The sequence below is a fragment of the Muscardinus avellanarius genome (assembly GCF_963383645.1).
Source record: "Muscardinus avellanarius genome assembly, chromosome: 1".
Classification (NCBI taxonomy): domain Eukaryota; kingdom Metazoa; phylum Chordata; class Mammalia; order Rodentia; family Gliridae; genus Muscardinus; species Muscardinus avellanarius.
The window spans coordinates 67,496,019-67,520,445 of NC_137786.1; the positions used below are offsets into that span (position 1 = coordinate 67,496,019).

The following is a 24,427-nucleotide window of genomic DNA, read 5'->3' on the forward strand; positions in this document are numbered from 1 at the left end:
CTCACCTTGCACAAAAGTCAATTCAAAATGAACCAGAGACCTGAATGAGACCAGAAATTTTGCAATTAGTACAAGATTTCTGGGAATGCAGTCTTTATACCATAAATACTATAACTAATCAGTATAAGGGAAATTATAGGAGATTAGATCATCCTAATAGTTACAGTGCTTCTCTCTCTTGCACATGTTTGGTTAAATTGCCAATGCATAGTTAAATACTTATAAAGTCATAGCTATAATTTGGTCTTATAAACTTCTTTTAATTGTCATCTACCTATGACTGGAAAAGTCATGTGCTGCCAACCCAAAATAGGGTCTTAGACAATTAGACATGTAATAGCTGTGTTTTAAGATGAACAAATGGAAACCGAGAGGCTTTAAATATAAGCAATATGAAAAACACCCAGGCAGATTAGAGTGTTAATGAGAATGTTATAGTGATTATTAAATTCCATTTAGCCTTTATTTCGTTTTTAAATACCTAGGAACTTCTGTGTGTAGAGCTAAGAATTCACTCTTCTGCTATAGCCTAGTTTAGGCTGATAACAAAAAAGTCCTCTTTCCTTTTGTGATACTAATTGGTGGTTGATTTGGATGTAGTTTGACCCCCAAAGGTTTATGTTTTGGAATTATAGTCTCTAGTATGGCCGTACGAGAGTAGTGGAGGCTTTAAGAGGTGGGGCTGGGTAGCTAGAGTGTTGCTCCGTGGCAGAGTGCATGCTTAGCATGCACAGGACCTGGGCTCAGCCTCCTGCACCAAAAATAAAAAAGATGGGGCAAGTGATGGCAATTAGAGCACTAGGGTGCTGCCCTCAGAAGGGGTTCATGCTGGTCTCTTGGAGTGAGTTAGTTCCCACAAATGTGGGTTGTTATAAAAAGAGTGAAGCCAAGCGTGGTGGTACACACCTGTAATCCAGTACTCGGGAGGCTGAGATAGGAGGATCATAGGTTTGCAGCCAGTCTCAGCAACTTAGTGAGGCTCTGTTTCAAACTGAAAAATAAGATAGGACTGGGATGTAGCTCAGAGGTAAAGTATCCCTGGGTTCAGTCTACAAGACCACAAAAATAAATTAAGTAATTAAGTAAGTTAGTAAATAAATAGAATAGAATAGAATAGAATAGAATAGAATAGAATGAAACTGGCCCCTCCCTGGTCGCTAGCTTCCAGTCTTGCCACATGGTTTTTCTCGTGATTCCATCCCCCATGAGGCCTTCACCAGAGCCTGGCAGAAACCAGCACCATGTTCTTTGACTTTGAGAATGGTGAACTAAATAAACATCTCCTTTACAAATTACCCAGCCTCAGCCCCATTTTGTGGTACTGGGGATTGAACCTAGGGGCGTTCTAAACCCTCAGTCCTATTTATTTATTTATTTATTTATTTATTTATTTATTTATTTACTTGCTTGCTTGCTTGCTTGCTTACTTACTTACTTACTTACTTACTTACTTACTTACTTACTTACTTATTTAGAAACATGGTCTTTCTAGGTAGCTAAGAGTCTCTCTATATTGCCAAGGCCATCCTAGCATTTGCCATTTCCTATCTCAGCCTCCCAAGTACTGGGATTATAGGCATGTACCACCATGCCTGGTTAGCCTAGTTATAGCAATGCTAAGTGGATGAATACAAGCCATATTTATGCCACAAAGCAATGTTTTGCCTAATGAATTCCTATTTAATGGGATAAATGATTGATATTATACAAAAGCTCTTCTAGTACAATAAGTATAATTTCTTTTTGATTTCTAGGAGGATTCAGAGAGAGTGATGATAATTACTGGACCAAACATGGGTGGAAAGAGCTCCTACATAAAACAGGTTGCATTAATTACTATCATGGCTCAGATTGGCTCCTATGTTCCTGCAGAGGAAGCGACAGTTGGGATTGTAGATGGCATTTTTACAAGGTAAAAACATTAGTTCTGTTTGGATATATCTCTGAAAAGAAGTCAAGTCCACATGATCGCATGAATTTTCATTTTATGTATATGTATTTAGATGTATTTAGATGAGTAGGTTTGCACTTAAAACAAGCAGCATATAGAAGCTTAATTATTTTATTACATACATTAATACTGAAAGACACCTATGAGATCATATTGTTCTATAGTTTTCAAGTTATTGCTAAAAGATTCTTTAACCAAAACCAGTACTTAAACAGAGTAAAGAAATTCGCTTTGCCTTCCAAGGGTAGAGTGCTTGGATCAATGGGTCTGTCCCCTGCCCCATTCTTTAGTGGAGTGCTGAGGACAGACTGCAGAAGGTCCTGACCAAGATAATTTAATTCATATTCCTTTCTACTCTAAGAACATTAAATGTAACTGACTATTTCTTACTGACCTCATTATATACACCTTAGTTTCATGCCATGGGTTTGTTTCACTACAAATTCTCCCTTTTATCTTGTGATTTATCAGTTACAAAACTATTTCTATTTCTTACATGTAAACTTTGTTTTGTGTGTATTGGGTGTACTGTGGGCATTCTACTTCCAAGCAACACCCCCCAGCCCTATTTATTTATTTATTTATTTATTTTTATTTTTATTTTTTAATTTTTAATTTTTAAATTTTGAACATAAATGGTATACATTTAAACTGTACTTGGTACCCTCTCCCCCCACCCCCGTTTTCCCTTCCCCCTCCCACCAATGATTGTCTAGGGTAACCATGCCATATTCATAATTTTACACATATTCGGATGTAGACCCTCATTAATCAAGTTCAGCCTTATTCCTCTCCTATCTTTCCATTCAAACTTTGCTGGTATTTCCCCTCCATTATCTGGATTATCACTGGTATCCTCTACGTTCCCTAGTTTGGGCATATTAGAGGAAACATATGTACCTTCTCCTTCTGTGCTTGGCTGATCTCACTTAACATAATGCTCTCCAGGACTTTCCATCTTCTTGCAAATGATATGATTTTGTTCTTCTTTATGGCTGAATAGAATTCCATGGAGACCTGGGTTGGTTCCATATTTTGGCTATTGCGAATTGTGCTGCTATGAACATAGGTATGCATATGTTGCTGTAGTTCTCTGAATTCAACCCCTTTGGAAAAATACCTAGGAGTGGTAGAGCTGGATCATATGGTGGATCTATTCCCAGCTTTCTTAGGTATCTCCACACAGATCTCCATAGTGGCTGAACTACTTTGCACTCCCACCAACAGTGTAAAAGAGTTCCTCTTTCCCCACATCCTCTCCAGAATTTGTTGTTATTTGATTTCTTTATGCTTGCCACTCTGACTGGGGTTAGATGGAATCTCAGTGTAGTTTTGATTTGCATCTCCCTGATGGCCAGTGATGTAGAACATCTTTTCATGTATCTATTGGCCATTTGTATCTCTTCTTTTGTGAAGTGTCTATTCAGTTCATTTGCCCATTTCTTGATTGGGTTGTTTGTTTTGCTAGTATATAGTCTTTTGAGCCTTTTTTATATTCTGGATATTAGCCCCCTATCAGAGTGGTGGCTGGTAAAGATCTTTTCCCATTCTGTAGGCTTCCTCTTTAGGTTATTAATGGTTTCCTTTGATGAGAAGAAACTTTTTAGTTTGATGCTATCCCACTTGTTAATTCTTACTTTAATTTCCTGAGCTTTGGAGGTTTTGTTGAGAAAGTTACTGCCTGTGCCAATATGTTGTAGTGTTGAGCCTATGCTCTCCTCTAATAACTTCACAGTCTCAGGTCTAATTTCTACGTCTTTGATCCATCTCGAGTTGATTCCTGTGTATGGTGAGATGTAGGGGTTTAGTTCCGTCTTTCTACAAATGGATAGCCAGTTCTCCCATCACCACTTGTTGAAAAGGCTGTCTTTTCTCCAGCGTATGAGTTTGGCCCCTTTGTCAAAGATTAATTGACTAAAGATGTGTGGATTTGTTTCTGTATCTTCTATTCTAATCCACTGGTCAGTATATCTGTTATTGTGCCAGTACCATGCTGTTTTTACTATTATTGCTCTATAGTATAATTTGAAGTCTGGGATTGTGATGCCTCCTGCATGTTTCTTATTGCTGAGGATTGCTTTGGCTATTCTAGGTCTTTTCTTTCTCCATATAAAGTTTATGATTGATTTTTCTAGGTCGATGAATGTCGCTCATATTTTAATGGGAATTGCATTGAATCTATAGATCACTTTTAGCAGAATGGCCATTTTGATGATATTTATTCTGCCTATCCATGAGCACGGGAGATCTTTCCATCTTTCAAGGTCTTCTTCAATTTCTCCAGGGGCCTGGTTTCTCCAGGGGACTGGCGTGCTACGCGCGGTCCGGCCCGGGGCCCAGAGTCCCGCGACCCGGGCCCCGACTGGCATGCCCACGCGACCCCTGCCTGGGACCAGGGTACTGGGCCCAGTTTCTCCAGGGGTCTGGCGTGCTACGCGTGGTCCTATTTTTTATTCTTTATTTTGAAACAGGGTCTTACTCAGTTGCAAAGGGCCTCGCTAATTAGCTGAGGCTGTCTGTGAACCACGATCCTCCTGTCTCAGCCTCCTAAATGCCAGGATTACAAGAGTGCACTACCATGCCCAGCTACCTGTGGATTTTTTAAAAAGTAAATATAGACTCTGTGTCCATAATCAAGCAGTATTTGTAATATGTTTCATATTTACATAGTATGTGTTTCTGGAATCACTTCAAAATGTATCACATGCTAATTTTAATGAACTTGAATAGACAGTGAAATGCTTTAAAGCTCAGTTTCTCAGAGTGAACACAAAGACTAAATATTGTTCAATACCATTTTACCCAGTATAAGAAGCTTAAAGAATCTTTAGTTCCTAAAATTACAATTAATTTTCTATTATGTTTGAAAAATATACTAGGTATTTTATTTTGGCTACAGTATTAGAGTTAAAAAGAAATTTAACAATATAAGTTAATGTTTTTACGTTCAAGTAATAGAAATGAAAATAAACCTTTGTTTTTCTCATATCACAAGAAGACTTGAGACAGGCCGCTGCCTGTGATTTTGTGGTGTCTCTCTGGTTTCTGGCCTTGCCCTCACAGTCTCACCATCATTGCTGCAGCTCCATACATCACAATCACATTCACAGGAGGCAAAAGGGCGTTAGAACAACCATAGCATCCTCATTTCTTTAGGAAATAAATAGATTTCAGAGGCCTTCCAGAAAATGTCTTCTTACTTTTGATGACCAAAATGGTGTCTCAAGGCCTTAATTGCAAGGGAAACAAAAAAATAGGAATTTGGTTTTGTCCAGCTTTAACAGTGGAGTTGAGCAAGGGACACAGTGGTTAGAAATGGATTCACAGATGATCAGAAAGTAGTTACTGCTACATGGAATGAATTCAGTGTTAATAACAATAATAGCTAACTTTTATAACATTTATATTATTTACATCATAACATTAATGTATAGGCACTGTTCTGTACCCTTTATGTAGAGTACATTCAATTTATATAAAGTACATTCAATGAATTCAATACTTCTGGAAAAGAACAAACCACACCAACTTCAAGAAAGTTGCTTGGTTTTCTCATTTGTTTTGTAGTACTAGAGATTGAACCCAGGAGCATTCTACCTCTGAGCCCTATTTTATTTTGAAATAGGATCTTGCTAAGTTGCTAAGGGCTTGACTAAATTGTTGAAATTGGTCTTGAACCTGCAATTCTGTTTTCTCAACCTTCCAAGTACTGGGATTATAAGTGTATGCCATTATGCCCAGCTGAAAGTTACACATTTATTCATTTTTCCATTTATTAATTTATCTACTAACTGTGCATCTAGCATATAACAGGCACTGGGAATATAGAGCAACCAGTTTCTTTTCTGATGAAACTTAACTAGTGGGGAATATCAGTATTCACCAAATAATTATGTAATTACATAATGAAATGCTAAATTACAGCTGTGACAAGTCTGCACCAGCTATGTACAAGATGTTGTAACAGCCTGTGATACTGGAATATGATCTGTTAGGGAAAACCAGAAGAAGGCTTCCCTGAGTAGGTGACTTTTGAGCACCTATCCAAAGAATGTGTTTAATCAATAGAAGGAAAAGCAGTTCAGACAGAGAGAACAGCACATGCGGAAGTCTTAAGTACAAACACAGTGAGGCATAGGGCTGAGCCCCTCTAGGAGAGCAGGACTCTAGATGATGCTGAGGAATTGGCAGATGCAGGTTACATGAGCATAGGTCATGTCAGAAGATTATGCTCAGCCATGTAGCTATTACAGAGTTTTTACCAGGGTTTAGCATGAACATGTCTGTGTCAGCTACGGTGTAGAGAATATCAGAAGAATATCAGGTGAAGAGCTCAGAGTGTTCAGAATGGCTCAGTCAGCAGCCTGTTGGGTGGTCTTGATGAGGAGATTGATGGCCTGGACTGGGTTTGTAAGGCTAGTTTAAATGGGAAGGAGTCACATTTGAAAGATATTCAAAGCCAGGCATGGTGGCGTACACCTGTAACCCCAGTACTTTGGAAACCGAGACAAGAAGATCTCAGGTTCAAGGCCAGCCTCTGGAACTTAGTGAGCCCTGGTTTCAAAATACAAAATAAAAATAGGGTTGGTGTATGTAGCTCATAGGCAGAGCATTCTGGATTCAATTCCTGGTACTTCAAAAGGAGGAGGAGGAAAGGAAGGAAAGATGAAAAAAAGATATTTAGGGAAGCGATTAGTAGGACTTGATTATAAATAAGGATCTGGTGATTGAGATAAATAGAATTGTCACAGATGTCAGTGCTTTTGTATCTGGGTGGATAATCCTGGCATTTGCTTAAGAGAATATGTATTAGTATGTTTTGTGCTGCTGTAACAGAGTACCATGGACTGGGTAATTTATAAAGCAAAAGAAGTTTGTTTCTTTTTTTCATGATTTATTCGACTTTATTTGTTGGTTTTTAAATATATTTTTTATTCGTGTACTATAGTCTCACATCATAATATAGATCATGTTGACAATGACATATATTCATATAGTACTTGGTGCCCTCCCTCTACCCCCACTTTCCCATTTCCCTTCCTCCGGATACAGAGTGTCCAGGTTAACAATGTTATATTCACATGTATACACATGTAGCATTTCCATCAATGAATCTCAACTTTCTTCCTCCCCTACCCTTCCTCTCTGGCTTCACTAATAACTTCTCCTTCATATCTGGAGTCCCTTGGTATCCCAAATACTCCCTAGCTTGAGCATATTAGAGAAAGGTGTCCATCAACAGATGAATGGATTACAAAATTATGGGAAATACACACAATGGAATTCTGAGTAATAAAGAAGAACAAAATTGTTTCATTCATTAGAAGATGGAAAGACCTAGAGAACATTATGTTGAGATTAACCAAGCACAGAAAGAGAAGGGGCATATGTTTTCTCTAATATTTCTTATAGTCTTGGAACTGGGAAGTCTGGGTCTTGGACTTCATATCTAAGCAGGACATCACCGGGTGGGAGTGTATAAGAGCTTGTCAGCTCAGCTTTCTCTTCCTTTACTTATAAAGCCATATATCTCAGCAGTCACCCCCCCCCCATGACCTCATCTTATATCAGTTTTCTTCCAAAGGCCCCAACTCTAAATACCATCATGAAATTGGGGATTAAGTTTTCAACACATGATTTTTTTTCAGATTCTGACTTTATTTTGTGCATAAGAAGTGGAATTACATTGAGACCTCAAGGAGAGATACCATGCAAGCAGTTGGATAGAAAACTCAGAGTTCAGAGGGAAAGATCAAAGGAAATATAACTATAATGAAACCTTTGTGTAAGTGACTGGAAGTAGATGGGATCACCTTGACAGAGAGAAGAACAGAGAAGAATAATGTTTTAAGACCGAGCCTTAAAACTGCTGACATTTCAACTGGGCACAGTAGTGCATGCCTGTAATTCTGGTATTTGTGAGGCTGAGACCAGAGGATAATGGTTTGAGGCTAGTCTCTGCAAATTAGTGAGATTCTTTCCATTCCTCTATCTACTTGTTAGCATTAGAAAGAAATCTGCATGACTGTTACATCGTATCCCTAGATCTTTAGTAGGGCATAGTTTATTATTCTCTCATAGTTTTCATTTATTATTAAATAATTCTGACATCTAACTCCCCTATGTATCCACTACCCTACTAAGGAAACAAAGTATCACCAAAACAATTAAAACCCCAATCTTCCTTAATTCTGTTGGGCTATACCCCGTCCACAGTAATTAACGGGTTGTCCTTGACTTTGGTGTCATCCCATACATTTCTCTACCTTTTATTTTTAGATTGAAACATTTTATTTTTTAATTTTTACTAATGCATTGTAGTTATAAATCATGAGTTTCAAAGTGATAGAAACATTTATGCACATAGAAGTTGGTATATTTCTTCCACATTCGTACATGCTAGTGAGATTGGTAGTGACACTTTCATTGTGTGGACATGGCATTATCTGAACTGTTTCCTTCCTGAATCCTCCCTCCCCCCCTCCCCAATACCTGTCCACTGTTGCTCCACTGGTCTCTCTCTTCACTTATCTCCAGTCCCTTATGTTTCCTATTTTCTCTCTAGCTTCCACATATGGGGCATTTTTCTACATTTTTTACTGCATAGGTCTAATTTTGAAATAAGGCATAGAACTATTTTTTATGCTTCTTTCATTTTGTGTGTACTGTCACAATGTTTTTCTGCAAGTGTTTTTTTTCCCCTCTAATTGTTATTTTTAGGAGATTGATTTATCTGGGTACTTGCAGATCATTATTTTTTCCTAATTATTATACTCCATTATTATGGATATGCAACAGTCTTGGTGTATATTCAGCTTGATTTTAGTTTCTTACAAATATGAACAGTACTGTTACTTGTGTTATACCTGTCTACCAGAACACACAAGGGAATCTTTCTAAATCTAGGCTTTATCAAGGGGAGGAATTGCTGGATTGTAAGGAATATGCATCTTTCATGTTTTCCAAAGAAGCCATACAAGTTTAGATTCAGCAGTGTATAAGTTTGTTCTCATGCTTAAAATTAAATCAGAACAAGAAATACTCATTTGATGTTTCCATATATTCTCCAGATTCCTTATAAGGACATTTTATTTCTATTATTTAATATCCTTTACATAAAATGCCATCTGGTAGGGTTTTGTTGTTGTTGTTATTGCTAGAGAATTTTTTTTTTCTCCATGTGTATGCTGTGCCTATTTACAGGAAGATTTGAAAAACTTATTGGCCTTCCCCGACAAAATACCAGTTCTCTGTTATCAGCCAATGGCTGTTTCCTCTTCAGTTCCTTTTTGACTTGGCTGCCAAAACATCAAGACCTAAATTCAAGGCTCAGGTGTGGAAACAGATTTTATTTAGTTTCCCCCTTTGCTTTTTACATGGAGTATTTCTCTAGTATGATTCTTAGGATAGCTGTTCATTAAAGATGCTGCTTTCTTGGCTCACATCTTCTTAATTGGAATCTCTAAGGTGGTACCCTCCAATTGGCATTTTAAAAGCTCATACTAAATTTGCTATCTCAAATTTTAGAATATACTATATGACTTAGAATCTTCGTTTCACATTCATTGTAAATCTTCTATTAAAATATGTCATTATTCTAAATCATTTTAGTCACTTGTTATTGAATTCATGATACTCATGAAAAATTTGGCTCCAAACTTTATCACAAAATTATTTGTTTTCATATTATTAATTGGAAATTCAGAAGACTAGGTTTAAATTTGTGGATTCTATAATTATTCTTTGAATGCCTACTGTGCATCCTGCAGCATACTATAAAAGGTAGACGGTGAAAAGCTGTAGACAGAAGGCTCACAATTCTTTTTCTGAATATTATAATATCGCATGAAGTTTTTCCTGAATAAGAAGCAGATTTTTTAAAAGAAGCATTTGGCAAACATATATTTGGCTCTGAGTGATGTATTTATATCACTGTATGGTGATATATGCACACATTAGTGAAATATTTCTAGATGCATATTTCCAAGGATCATTAACAATTTTGAGTTCATAACTGAGATACGATCTGTTGTTTGTTATCCTTATGAATGCAAATGTAATCCTCATTCAACTTTTTAGATTCAGTAATTAAGTTTTAGAAAAAGTAATGATTATTACGTCTGGTTAGAAGGTCATTTCAGAAAAATCCAAATGATCAATCTCTTGTCTCAGCAGTTAAATGCCAGTTATATGTTGGTGGAAAGAGATATTTACATTAACTGGCCCATAGTTAGTAATTTTCATGCTGTGCTACCCACATAAACCCTCTTTTCTGGCACCAGCTTCAGGGAATGCTATGTACTCAGAATGGCACTAGTATGTTTATCTTGAAATAGAATTGGAAGATAATAGGCAATCAAGTGCTTAAAATAAATTATTTTCAATCTTTGCTTCTGACCATGTGGATGGTAACCAATTGTCCAATTTAATTTGGCAAATATGTATTGAGCACAGACTGTGAAATACTCATACTCTATACAAAATATATTCTTCATACACAGAAAGAAAACAACTTGAATCAGCACACATCTGACTAGTAGTAAATACCACCACTAAAAATCACATGATGATTGACATTTTAGTAAATGAGTAAGTTCCTTTGACTTTATTGACATCAGAAATGTTGCCTTAGGAATGTCTCTACTTTATTTAATTCCTGTAGCTTTGTGGAGCAAACATGAGACATCTTGCTCCATCCTTTTGATGGAAAAGTTGTAGGAATTCAATGCCAAAAATGCCCATTGATCAAAGTCATCGGAAGATTGGGTTTGATTTGCTTTAAATGCAGATCCCAGGAAAATCCCCTTGACTGTAGACCCCTTACATTTATTGTGAGAGTAGGTATGATTGGGGGAGGGGTGGAAACTATTATTTGTACGGATTTAATTTTTTTACATATTTTTTTAATTGGTGCACTGTATTCATACATCATAGTGGGATACAAACTTTTGTAGACATACATGCACACATCGCCCAGTCAGCCCCCACCCGAACCCCACCCCATTCTCTCCCCATCCTTCCCTCCCATGCTTGGCTTAGTGGTTGACATCTAGTATTATAGCAATTTATCCAAAATTAAAAATGATAATCTCACATAACAGTTTCATTTGTCTGATACCAAGCTTTTGATGACTTAAAGATAATATTTCAATATTTCTTTTTACTTTCTTTCTTACCAGAGAATATTTTTTTTCTATTTTTTTTAGGTGAAACTATCCTATATTTATATATTTATTTTTCAGAAAAAAAAATCTATCCTAATATGGAAAATGGACTCTAGATACCCAAAACAATCTTGAAAAAGAACAAAGATAGAAGATATATATTTTCTGATTTCAAACCATATAAAGCTACAATAATTGAAACAGTGTAGTGCTATTCTAAAGGCAGATATATAAACCACTGGAGTTAAATAAAAGCCTAGAGCTAAATTCTTCCCTATATTGTCAAGTTATTTTTGACAAGGTTTCCACGAACATTTGGTAGTGGAAATAATAATCTTTTAACTAAATATTGTTGAAACATAATAATTACATGGAAAAGAATAAAGTTGGACCCTTACCTAATCCCATATACAAGTATTAACTCAAAATAGATAAAAGACCTAAATATAAATCTTAAGACTATAAACTTTTAGGAGAAAATCTGGGTCATAAAACCTCACAACATTGAAATTGGCAGTGATTTCTTGGATATGATTTCAATGGCACAGGCAACAGAAGAGTATACAAACTCCCTAAAAAAAAAATATTGTATATCCAAAGACAATGTAAACAGAGTAAACAGTTACTAATAGAATGGGATAAAATATTTCCAAATGCTGTATCTGAAGGTATATTAATATTCCAACTAGAAATCCTAAAAATTAACAACAATAAAGGCAAACAATACCATTTAGAGATAGGTAAAAGACTAACATAAATAATGAATCTCCACAGATAACCAATCTTAGTTGTCTGTTGGATGGAAACTCTTGTTTCTCTGGTTCTGGTGTGTGTTACCTATTTCTTCTTTGTAGTTAATCTCTTTGAGTATTTTCTCTAGCGCTGGTTTTGAAGACATAAATTCCTTCAGTTTCTGTTTGTCATGGAAGCTTCTTATTTCTCCATCTAATTTGATAGAAAGTTTTGCTGGGTAGAAAATTTTTGGCTGGAAGTTGTTTTCTTTCAGAGTTTGGAATATGTTACTCCAAGCCCTTCTGGCTCTCATGACTTGGTTTGGGAAGTCTGGAGTGATTCTAATTGGTTTGCCTCTGAATGTCACTTGGCCCTTTGTTTTTGTTGCCTTTAAGATTCTCAGCTTGGCTTCCACAGTGGTCATTTTGACAATTATGTGGCGTGGGGATCCTCTTCTCCGATCCTGTCTAAAGGGAATTCTATAAGTTTCCTGGATCTGTGTATCAACCTCTTGCTCTATGTTTGGAAAATTTTCTGCTATTACTTCCTTGAAGAGATTGTTGATCCCTTTGGTTTCACTTTCTTTTCCCTCCTCTATTCCAATTATTCTTAGGTTAGCTCTCTTAAAATGGGACCATATTTCTTCAATATCAGATTCCTGCTGTCGGATATTTTTTCCTAGATTAGAAACTATGCGTTCATTTTTGGAATGATCATCTTCTAAGAGCGAGATTCTGTTCTCTATGTGGTCTAATCGGTTGTTTGTGCTTTGAATTGAGGCCTTTACTTCATTAATTGCATCCTTTATCTTTTTTTGGCTCTCTCTGAATTCTTTTCGAAGCACCTCTATTATTTCTACAGTTATTTTCCTGATTTGATCTTCTAGAAATCTCTGATTTTCAGTTTTATCGGGTTCTGATGTTGTGGGATTGTGGGCATTCATTGCTCCAGTATTATTCCTCTTTCCCATGATTTCGGAAGTTTGTGCCTTCTCTGGGTTCTTCCCTTGGGTCACTATGACTTTACTTAAGGTGTTCTGGATCTCGAGTCAGTAGTATCTCAGACCTCACTACTCCTTTACTGGGTTGTATCACAGAGTCTCCGACCCAGAGAGTTGATAGAGGCTGCTTTAGACTGTGGGGGGGGGGTGCCAGGTTGCACGTTCTCCTATGGTGTGATATCTCTGCCACCGCCCCTCCCCCACTGGGTCAGGTCCCAGGGAGTACAGTACTGGGATTTCCCCTCTGTGGCCTGCAATTTGACTCACTGTTTTTGAGTACGCAGATGTAGCTGTTTTGGATTCGGTGAATTCTCTGCTGCTGCCGCCAGTGGCAATATGGTGCCGCTGCTACGCCCTTGGCTGTGAGGCTGGCGTATTTCTTCTTGGTTTTGATTTCCACTCTGAATCCCTGCGGCGTGTGCTGAGCTCAGCCACTGGGAGCTTTAGATTTTACCTGCGGCGAGAAATCCCACCTGGCTGTTCCGCAGCGGCTCACCTCGGCTTGCTGTAGCCGTCCGGTGAACTCGCCGCTGCCGCCGGCAGTATGGTGCTGCTGCCGCGGTCTCGGGCGTGCGGCCGGTGTATCTCCTCTGTGGTTCTGAGCTCTGTTCTCAGTCCGCTTTCTCTCTGGAGCCTGGTGATTTTTTTGTTTCTTTGGTGATGGTGTTTTCTGGCTATGAAAGGCGCTGATTTTTGGTAATGGAGATTAGTTGTTGGCGGGGCTCTTAAGCCCCGCTTTTCTCGGTCGCCATCTTCCCGGAAGTCGGATTTAATTTTTTAGAGTAGTTTAAATTCACATCAAAATTAAGAGATTTCCTATGTACTTTGCACATGCATAGCCTTCTTCACCATCAGCATTCGCCACCAAAGGAGTGTGTTTGTTACAAATGATGAAACTACATCAAAACATCATTGTCCAAAGTCCAGTTCACATAAAGGCCGATTCTTGGGGTACATTTTGCGAGTTTGGTCACCACCCTGAAATTTCTCATGTTTTGCCTGGTCCTCCTTCCCTCTCTCTAACTACTGGCAACCTCTAATAGTTGGAATCACAGCATGTGACCTCTTTGATATATAGACTTTCTTCACTTAATATATGCATTGTTTCCTCTTAATCGTGTGTGTGTGTGTGTATGTGTGTGTGTGTGTGTGTGTGTGTGTGTGTGTGTGTGTGTTATTGGGGATTGAACCCAGGGGCATTCTACCTCTGAGTTATACCTCCAGTCCTACTTTTCATTCTTTATTTTTTGAAACAGGGTTTCACTATGTTGCAGAGGGCCTCATGAAGTAGCTGAGGCTGGCCGCGAACCCATATGCTTTTGTCTCAGCCTCCCATGTACTGAGATTACAAGCTTGTACCACCACGCCCGGCTCCTCTTACTTTCTCAGGGATTGATAAATTGGACTTTTTTTCTCTGCTGGGTAAAAATTCCTTGTCTGGATTTCAACATATATACATTTCTGTTTGACTTGTATCTGGGAGCACAATTGTTTTATACATTCCTCCTAGAACACACAAGTGAGTTATCCATTAGCCTACTAAACAACATCTTAGCTGTTTCTAAGTGTTGACAATTAGGAATAAAGCTGCTACAAACATACAAACATCCATGTATAAGTTCTTATGTGGATATAAGTTTTTAACTCTTTTCAGTAAATGCTAAGGAACATCTTTGCTGGATCATACATTAACTGTCTGTTTTGTTTTGGAAGAAACTGACCTACCATCTTCTGAAGTGACTGCATCCTTTTGCGTTGCACGAGCAGTAATGAGTGTTCCTATTTTTCCCCAGCCTCAGCAGCACTCAGTGTTCTGGACTTTGACCATTTTAATAAATAGTTCATGGTAGCTCATTGTTTTAATTTGCATTTCCCTGATGACATGATGGGGAGCATCTTTTCATATGCCTACTCTCAGAGATAGAATGTCCCTGGGTTCCATCCCTAGTAACACACACACACACACACACACACACACACACACACACACACACAGAGTACTTTATAATTTAATAGTCTTAACCTTTTATGCAATTTATATCTAAAAAGCAAGAAGCTTTGGTACTCATAAAGCAAGAAGCTTTGGTACTCATACTGGACAGAATTCTGCACACAAGCACAGTAAAGTAAATGAGAACATCTTCAATTTCAGGAAGGAAGCGAAATACTAATGTTTTTTAAACCATCCTGTACAAAGGACACATAGGACAAATATTGTATAATTCCACTTATATGAGATTCCTAGAAAGCAATAATTTGTTTTTTTTCTGTTTATGTTTTATTAAGCGTTGTTGACCTATATAAGGGTTCTAGGCAAGGAGGGAGTAGGGGGATTAGAAAGATTAGTCAGCCATCACTCCTAAAAATATCAGAGTGATTTTTTTTTTCTTAATCACATAACTGCAACCTTCTGTCTACTCAGAGGAAACGAACTCTAAGATAAAACCTAAGGAATACATTTTTAACTTCCCTATATCTGAATGTAAATACAAACAATAATAATTATAGATGCCCTAGGATCCCTTAAGTGTCTAATATCTTTAAGCATTTGAAAATTTTCCCAGTACTGTTCAGTAATGTGTTACAAGTGATTGTTGACTTTACTACAAAACTGTAAACATCTTTCTTAATTAATTTATATTTTGTCTTTCTCCAAAAAGTTATTCAGGCAGTTTACTGAGACATATATAATATAGAAGAATGATGAAAAATAGTTATTCGAGCATGTTGAATCAAAGAGAAAATAGGAATTGGGATAGAAGATAATGTCAGATTTCTTTTTGCTTTTATAAAGTACAATTCAATTGTTTTCTAGTAACCAAACTAGAATAAAACTATACAATTGGTAAAGGAAGTTAACGGAAAATATTTCTATTAATCAACAGTCTCCACAGTTGTCAGTGCATAATGAGGCAGCCAGTGTCCTGCCAGGCAGCATTGCTACTTTATCATCAGGTGCCACAGAAAAATAGAATTGTAGTAGAAAATGTGTTGGTTCCTAATGCCCTGGGTGTGTGTGTGTGTGTGTGTGTGTGTGTGTGTGTGTGTGTGTGTGTCTGGGGATGGAACCCAGGGGCATTTGACCTCCGAGACACACCCCCTGCCCTATTTTTTCTTTATTTTCAAACTGGGTCTCACTGAGTTGCAGAGGCCTCACTAAGTAGCTGAGGCTGGCCGCGAACCGTGATCCTCCAGGTCTCAGCCTCCCAAATGCTGGGATTACAAGTGTGCGCCACCACGCCCGGCTATGCAGTGGCTTTTAAAACATTCTGCAGGGTGCAGAGAAGCTTCCCTTATAAAATTTTATTCAAACTAAGGATTCCATCACAGCTAAAAACATATTTGAAAACCACTGGCCTAATAATAGAATCAGGATCATTGCAGAATAACGATACATCCAAGACCCCCTGAAATCTGGCCTGGCCTTTTGTGTGTGTGTGTGTGTGTGTGTGTGTGTGTGTGTGTGTGTGTGTGTATCTGGGGATGAAACCCAAAGGGAATTTGACCTCCAAGCTACACCTACTTCCCTATTTTTTATTCTTTGTTTTGAAACAGGGTCTCACTAAGTTGAGGAGGGCCTCACTAAGTAGCTGAGGCTGTCCCCGAATCTTGATCTTCCAGTCTCAGCCTCCCGGATGCTGGGTTACAAGCGTGTGCCACCACGCCCGGCTACTGCCCTGGCCTTCTTAAGGATTGAAACTCTGTAGTACTGTAAGACACATTAGGGTGACAAAAAAATCCTACCCTTAGCCTGAGTATTTGCCTCTTTGCTGCAGATCCTTGGGAGAGTAACTTGTTCCTAAACTGTCATTTATTCTACCTCATCTGTAAAATAAGAGTGTAAATAATTACTAAGAACTTGTCCCTTGATAATGGCAGGTTCTTTGCCATCAGACAGAGTCTTCTCTTCTGTCAAAGGAGAAGGAATTCCACTGGAGAAATGAGTGCCTGGATTTTCTGTAGAAAATATAGCAGGGAAGTAAACCATTAGGAGATGTGAATAGCTCTGTGGAGAGCAAGCACCTTTGTTGCTTGTAGGCCCTTTGGGTCAGGCAGTCTCTAGGAAAGGTGTGGTAAGATCAGAGGCCTTGATGAAGGTGACTGAGAGGCAGTCTAGACTTTGATGCTAAGATTGTCAGATGCATCTACAACTTAATGAGGGACAGGACGGTGAATGGCACCATCAACTGCAGCCTTGCTGGTGAGGAAGGCCTTTAAGACAGTAACAAGGACAGTTTAGATAAGCAGAAGGTTAAAAACAAAATAGAAAATAGCATTCAAAAATTAGATTTCATTGTCGTGAGTTTAACTTTACCACAGACAATTTAGGATAATGGAAAGATAGGGGAGGAGGAAGACTGAACTTGATTAATGAGGAGCTACATCCGAATATGTGTAAAATTATGAATATGGCATGTTTACCCTGGAAAATCATTGGTGGGAGGGGGGAAGAGAAAACAGGGGTGGGGGGGAGAGGGCACCAAGTTAGTTTAAATGTGTATCATTTATGTTCAATAAAAATTTTAAAAAAGAAAGGAAAAGCATTTTTTATATTAGGTCACTATTAAAAATTAAATTTTGGAATTATTTTTTAAAATGCAGTTTTTTAACTGAGTGGGAAAAATGTAAATGCTGTGGAAACTTTGTACCAATCCTTAATTATCAAGTGTCATATTATGGTAACAAGTTCCCATGAAAACATTAAAAATTACTTTTCAATGTCTTATGAAAACTTCAAAATTGACTGGGCATGTTGGTACAACTCTGAAATCTCAGTATTTGAGAGGCTGAGATGGGAGGTTGCAGGTTCAAGGCCAGCTTCAACAACTTAGTGAGACCCTGTTTCAAAATAAAAAACAAAAAGGGCTAGGGATATAGCCTGGAGTTAGGGTGCCCCTGGTTCAGTCTCCAGTACCCCCTAAAAATTTATAATTGCTCATGTTTCATAGAATGATATATATTATAATTTTATGTTTTTAGAGTAAAATTGACAAAAATGTTTAAAGATATCCTAATTTATATAGCTATTTTGTTTATAATAATCATAAAAGAAAATATAAATTTAAATCCCTTTTCCTTACAACTTTCCCCACAAATAATCAGTCATTTTTTTTGTATGTTTTAAACTTTATTTTTGGATGCTCACAAAATTGCTAATGCTTGATTTATTGGGTTAAGTAAAATATTTTTATAGCCCTAGAAACAGATTGCTGATTTTAGCATCTTACATACAAGAAATTGCTTAATGTGTGTGTGGTGGGGGTAGACACAAAGATAAATCACTCAGGTCTGTTCTGTTCTCAAAGAATGCTTTTAGAAAGATGACAAAGAATAATTTCTTCTGGTCAATTCTATGAGTGGGTCAGGGACAGCTACCCAAAAGCAGCTTAAAGAAAACAAAGTTTTCAGTTCACAGAAGGAGAAGAATGAAGACTGTTCCAGGTTCAAAGAGCAATGAGGGAAAACAGATGAAGGTGTGTGGTATCAGCTCTTCCATATCTACTAAAAGACATTGAATTTTATAATACAAGGAGGCATCTTATGGCATACCAATTATATCTTATAGAGATCTTATATTTTAAAAGTGTGTGGCATGTGTCAGATGATGGGTATGTAATTATTACCTCAGTACCATGGGATCCTAGAGCAGTGCAAAAAGAGAGGAGATTGGAGAGTTTAGGGCCAGAGCACGCAGAGGGTCTTGAAAAGCATGTTAGGATTTTGAGTTTTGTTGTCCAAACATTAGGAAAACATTTTATTATTAATTAATTAATTAATTTATTTATTTATTTATTTATTTATTTATTGGTGGTACTGGGGTTCCTGGAAACCCTTCTACCTCCGGGATACACTCCCAGACTTAGTTTATACTTTTTTATTTGGAAACAGGGTCTCATAAGCCAGTGCGGCTGGCTTCGAACCTGCACGATCCTCCTGTCTCTGTCTCCCAAGCATGAGGATTACAAGTGTGCACCACCAAGCTTGGCTTACTATTATTTTTAATGTGCTTTTATTGGCGCATTACATATTATAATGTAAATCATGTTGACAGTAACATACATTTACAAAGAACTTGGTGGGCCTCCCCACCATCCCATTTTCCCTTTTCCCTTTCTTTATAAAGAGTACTGAGATTGATGTTGGTATATTCACATATGTACACATAGTCAATGGTAGTATTTTCATTAATGAACCTCAGTCAGTCTTCCAAGAGTGATATGCTGTTTTCCATGTGGTCTAGCCTGCAAACTTTAGTTTCTATTGTAGTGTTCAATTGACCCCTTTTTTGCAAAGCCTCTTTCTGGTGATATCTTAAAGCCTCAATTTCCTCCTCCATTTTTTATTCACTTTCTTTGAGGACTTTCATCATATTGAAGATCAAAATTCAGAATTCTTCTTGCTTTTCCTGCAGATCTGTATACTCTTCCTCTTTGTTGAGTTGAGGGAGTTTATTGTTTCCTTGCTGTTTTTCATTTTTATAGTTTTAGAGCTCTCAGGCTTGTATTTCTGCTGTTTGGGCATCTTCTTCCTCTTTGTGTGTGAATCCTGTGTCTCTTTGTTATCTCTTTATAACTTCTATGCTGGGGGTATATATTTGCATCTACCAATCTAACTCATATAAACTAACTTTTGAATTTATCCCCTAGAGTCTTTTTATCTAGATATAGTTCTTAGTGCAGGCAAACAGGAGTCTCTGATTGGCTACAGGCCTCTGTGCTCTTTAGGCCCAGTCTCCACAGTGCTAGAGACTATCATGTTCTGTTTAGAGCTTGCAGGTTGGAACTTAGTGCATTTCAGAGACTACTGCTGCTCTCCTGATTGTGAGCCTGTGATACTGCGGAGTGCTGACTTCCAGCCAGTGGGCTCAGGCTCAGCAAAGCAAGTGATTGCCATGTTCTGAGTTTGCAGTCAGGCTCACTGAGCTTTGATGGCCCCCTGGGTCCCTACTCTTATGATCACTTGAGGTACTTTCAGTCACTAGCATACAAGCATGCCAGGCAAAAATTTTGCTGGTGGAGAAAGTGTTGAGTTCCCAGCTTGTAGCTGTGATTAAGTGAAACCCAGCCAACCCCCTGGTCTCTTAGTGTGGCCTGGCCAAGATGATACTTCTGCCACTCTTCACCCTGAATCTAGATCTGGCAGGGACAGAATGCACAGTTCCAAGCCAGAGGCTTGTGTGGCTCAGTTTCTTAGCTTCAGAAACACTATCACCTGTTGTGGGAGAGCACAATCACGAGAGCCTTTACTGGTCTCCATCACTGATGCTTACATCATCCAAACATGGGTCAAGTGCAAGTTCACTGTTTTCCAAGCCTGCAACTTGGTTAGCTGAGCTATTTCTCCCCAGACACCATGGGTGGGTTTCCCAAGGTGATCCATAGAGACCCTACCAGGGTTCAGTGAACTGTGAACTGCAGTTCCCTCCCACTGTAATCTCTCTAGGAGCTATATGCTAGTTCACATTTTCATTGTATCAACAGTAGTCCCCACCTCCATCTCCACAGGGATGATTTGCAAAGTCTCAGACCCCTGCAAGTCTACTTTCTTTCCATTTAAGTCTCTGTGACCAAGGAGGGTGGCCTCCCTTTGGGATGGCTTGTTAATTTAAGGTCTTGATGGGCGCTGGGCCAGATTGCTGATGGAAGAGATGGTTTCAGCCCCAGCTACAGGGTCTGGATGGGTTGTCTGGACTGCCTGGGCCCTATTGAGCATGTAGCAAAATGCTGACCACTTTTTGATGATGACCTATAGTCGCTGGTCTCACAGCAATCCACGGTTTCTTCCTAGAGGTCTCTGACAGCCTCAGTGCTGGTAGTGGGCAACTCTGGCAAGCCTGGCCAAGGTGGTGCCACTGCTGCCAGTCTGTTCATCAGGTGAGCTGTGTGGAGCTTTTTACACCTACTGTTTTTTCTTCTAGTTCTCATTCCACTGCTTATCAGCTTTTGTTGTTTGTTTAGTTTTTTTGCTGCTTTTCTTTCCTTGTTAAGGAGCAGTCTTCTTGGTGATTGAATTCAGGCTCAGCATGCCTGAATCCTGTTGTCTTCCTCTATGTCACCATCTTCCTCCTCAGGAAACCATACTGAGTTTTTAAGCATAGGAATCACTAAAATTGATTTTAAAATACAAATTTACTGGCAGGATGAAAAATAGATGGGCAGTGGAATAGCTTAAACCAAAGAATATGAACTAGAGAGGCAAGAGTGGGATGAGAAAGAGCACTGGGCATTGGGCATTGGAGATGGAGGGAGCAAGAAGAATAACAGGTGTACCAAATTCTCAACTTCATATATACAGTGCTAAAGTTCTATGTGAGTTTTCTGGGCTATTTCACAGATTATCACAAATTTGGTACCTTGAGTTGCACATATTATTTCAAAATGTCTGTGACTCATGAATCCAGACATAGGTTCACCAGGTATATGGCTTCCTGGTGTAGGCCAGGGCTGAGCTCTTACCTAAAGGCAGAACTGGAAACAGACCCACTTTCAAGCTCACTGAGGTTGTTGACAGAATTCATCTCCTTGTGATGTGCGCCTGAGGTCCTCATCTTCTCACTGGCTGTCCACTGGAGACTGTTCTTAGCTCCTAAAGGCCACTTGAAGATTATTTGGCCCTCATATAACATGGCAGCAAACTTCTTCAAAGCCAGCTAGGGGGAAAGTCTCTAGTGCCTGTTGAATAGCAAAGCACAATTTTATGAAACATCATATAATCATGGTACAACAATCCCATCATATTTGCCATCAACAATTGGCTAAAAGCAAGCCACCCATACAGGGGGTGAACCCCAGAAGATGATCACAGGGGTCACTTTAGGGTATATCTACCTCAGGTGCCTTTTAGCCTTATAGTTACATAAAGCAAGGTGATCAGACTAAGCTATATGTGAATTCTTAACACCATGACTGAGCTCTCCGTTAAGCACTAGAACTCAGTTTTCTTATCTGTGAGCAGAGATAAGATCTGCATCTCATGTTGGTGGCATCAGGATACACTCAGGTCAGTGTCTGAAACACAGGGAGGTGTTTGTCAGTGCTTTCATGAATTAGTATGTGGAACCTCAGCTGCCATGAGGGAAGGTTGCTTTTAGGTACATTAAGTTGATGCTCCCGATTCAAGGTTTGGAACACAATCTAAGGACTTTCTGCCTTTTTCATATGTGATGATATTCATAAAAAAATTATAGGACTTGAGAAGAGGATGAGACCATAGAGATTTACTGTCAACTTCTTTTTATGTAGATGAAAAAAACTGCAGTAACTCAGAAAAGTTATCAGGTTGGCTAAGGTGCTAACGTGACAGTTTCTAGTGGCTAGGCCAACACTAGAGCATGAGTCCCCTACTCAAGTTACTGCTTTGTCTGTATTTAGCTATGTGACATAATTCATTAATAGCATAATTACAGTTCACTCCATTCAGTTCTAGTCCATTTTATAGACTAGAACATCTTTTCCCATTAATGACAGTGTGTGTGTGTGTGTGTGTGTGTGTGTGTGTGTGTGTGTGTTTATGTACATGCATGTGTTCTTGAAATTTATTCCAGGACCTCACACCTCCTAGGCAAGTGCTGTACCACTCAGCTACATTGCCAGCCCTTTTTGTTATTGCTGTTATTGAGACAGAGCTTCACTAAGTTACCCAGGTTGAAAATGAACTTGCAATCCTTCTGCCTCAGCTTCCCAAGTAGTTGGGATTACAGGCATGTGCCATTGTGCCCAACAGACAGTAAACATTTTTAATGCCAAGAAACAGATAGAAAAGGTAAAATTCAAGCATAAGGCCTATAATAAGAGCTTGCTAATTTCTAGAGACAAAGCTCAGTCTTTCTGAATATCTCTATTATATAAAATATGATGTGATGTTTCAAAATTATTTTATTTATTTATTGCAGTACTGGGGATGGAACCCAGGGACATTCTACCTACAAGTTATACCCCCCAGCCCTATTTTTTATTCTTTATTTTTATTTTTATTTTTTTAATTTTTTTATTTTTTATTTTTTATTTTTTGGTGGTACTGAGGTTCCTGGAAGCCCTTCTACCTCTGGACTACACTCCCAGACCTATTTTTACATTTTTATTTGGAAACAGGGTCTCCTAAGCCAGCGCACGTGGCTGGCTTCGAACCTGCGCGATCCTCCTGTCTCTGCCTCCCAAGCGCGGGGATTACAAGCGTGCGCCACCACGCCCGGCTATTCTTTATTTTTAAACAGGGTCTCACTGACTTGAAAAGGTCCTCACTAAGTAGTAGCTGAGGCTGTCCGTGAACCTTGATCCTCCTGTCTCAGCCTCCTAAATGCTGGGATTGCAAGCATGTGCCACCACGCCCAGTGATGCTTTAAATCTAAACTAAATAAATTAGCTCACTGTATACATACATTCATATTTATTGGCTCTGTATATTTGAACTGAATCTTAAAGCTAACCCTTGATAGTAGTGAACATCATGCTTAAGTAGCATAGAATCTTGTTAGCAACTATGTTGGAACAATATTTCCTATATGCTTTAATCACTGCCGTTGGGAAAGAAGACTTAATTATGTTACTTTCATTTAATATCCATTTATCAATCTCCATCTTTGTGCCAAATATTCTGCTAGGTGCTTGGGTGAAGGAAAGGTTCATCAAATAATGAATAATCCTCTAGCCCAGAGATATTTACTCTACACATGTTGATAACCTTCTGTCTTTTTTCTGTACAAATGATTTTAATAAAAGTGACATAGTATAATACTTATTAAAATTATAATTATAGAAGCAATAGTTTTCATGATAGGAAAAAAAAAAAGAGAGAAAGTAGTACAGAGGGCACAAATTTGAAAGAAAAAAGGCTACCCTTTTTTTCCACCCCACCAGCACCAACCTGACCAGCTGGATGTTCTGATTTTGTTCTTCTGGTGGAATTAGAATTAGAGTGTCTGTAAAATGTTGTGAACTCTAACTTTAAATTTATCAGCTTTAGACAGTATCTGTCTACTTCTTGCTATAAAATGAGAAGAAATCACTAGTCAATTCATGAGCCTGACTTCTCACCTTTCAATTTTTAAAACCATTTAGACCTTGAAAAGGTCTTCAGCATTTGTACTGGTGTAATTATCTGTTATGCTTTTTCATAGGTTAAAGTGGAAGGATCCAGTCATCCTAATTTACATTATTGTGACAATTCATCCACATCACTTTAGAATCGTACATATATATGATTTTGTTCTTCTTTATAGCTGAGTAGAATCCCATTGTGTGTATTTCCCATAATTTTGCAATCTATTTATCTGTTGATGGAGACCTAGGTTGGTTCCATATTTTGGCTATTAGGAATTATGCTGCTATGAACATGGATATGCATATGTTACTGTAATTCTCTGATTTCAACCCTTTTAGAAAGACACCCAGGTCGGGCGTGGTGGCGCACACTTGTAATCCCTATGCTTGGGAGGTGGAGACAGAAGAATCGCACAGGTTCAAAGCCAGCTGTGCTGGCTTAAGAGACCCTGTTTCCAATAAAAATATAAAAATAGGTATGGGAGTGTAGCCCAGAGGTAGAAGGGCTTCCAGGAACCCCAGTACCACCAAAAAAAGAAAA

The 24,427-nt window shown here is 38.4% G+C and overlaps 1 protein-coding gene across 1 annotated transcript in view; it reads left to right on the forward strand.

Annotated features, from left to right (window-relative positions):
- The window catches only part of MSH3 (mutS homolog 3), a gene marked incomplete at both ends in the record, with an annotated part of 228,429 nt that overhangs the window by 171,926 nt on the left and 32,076 nt on the right, over positions 1-24,427 (forward strand). Inside the window, one exon of the mRNA XM_080706313.1 lies at positions 1,755-1,912. Within this exon, the coding sequence (XP_080562439.1) occupies positions 1,755-1,912 (158 nt within the window). The remainder of the gene's footprint in view (positions 1-1,754; positions 1,913-24,427) is intronic.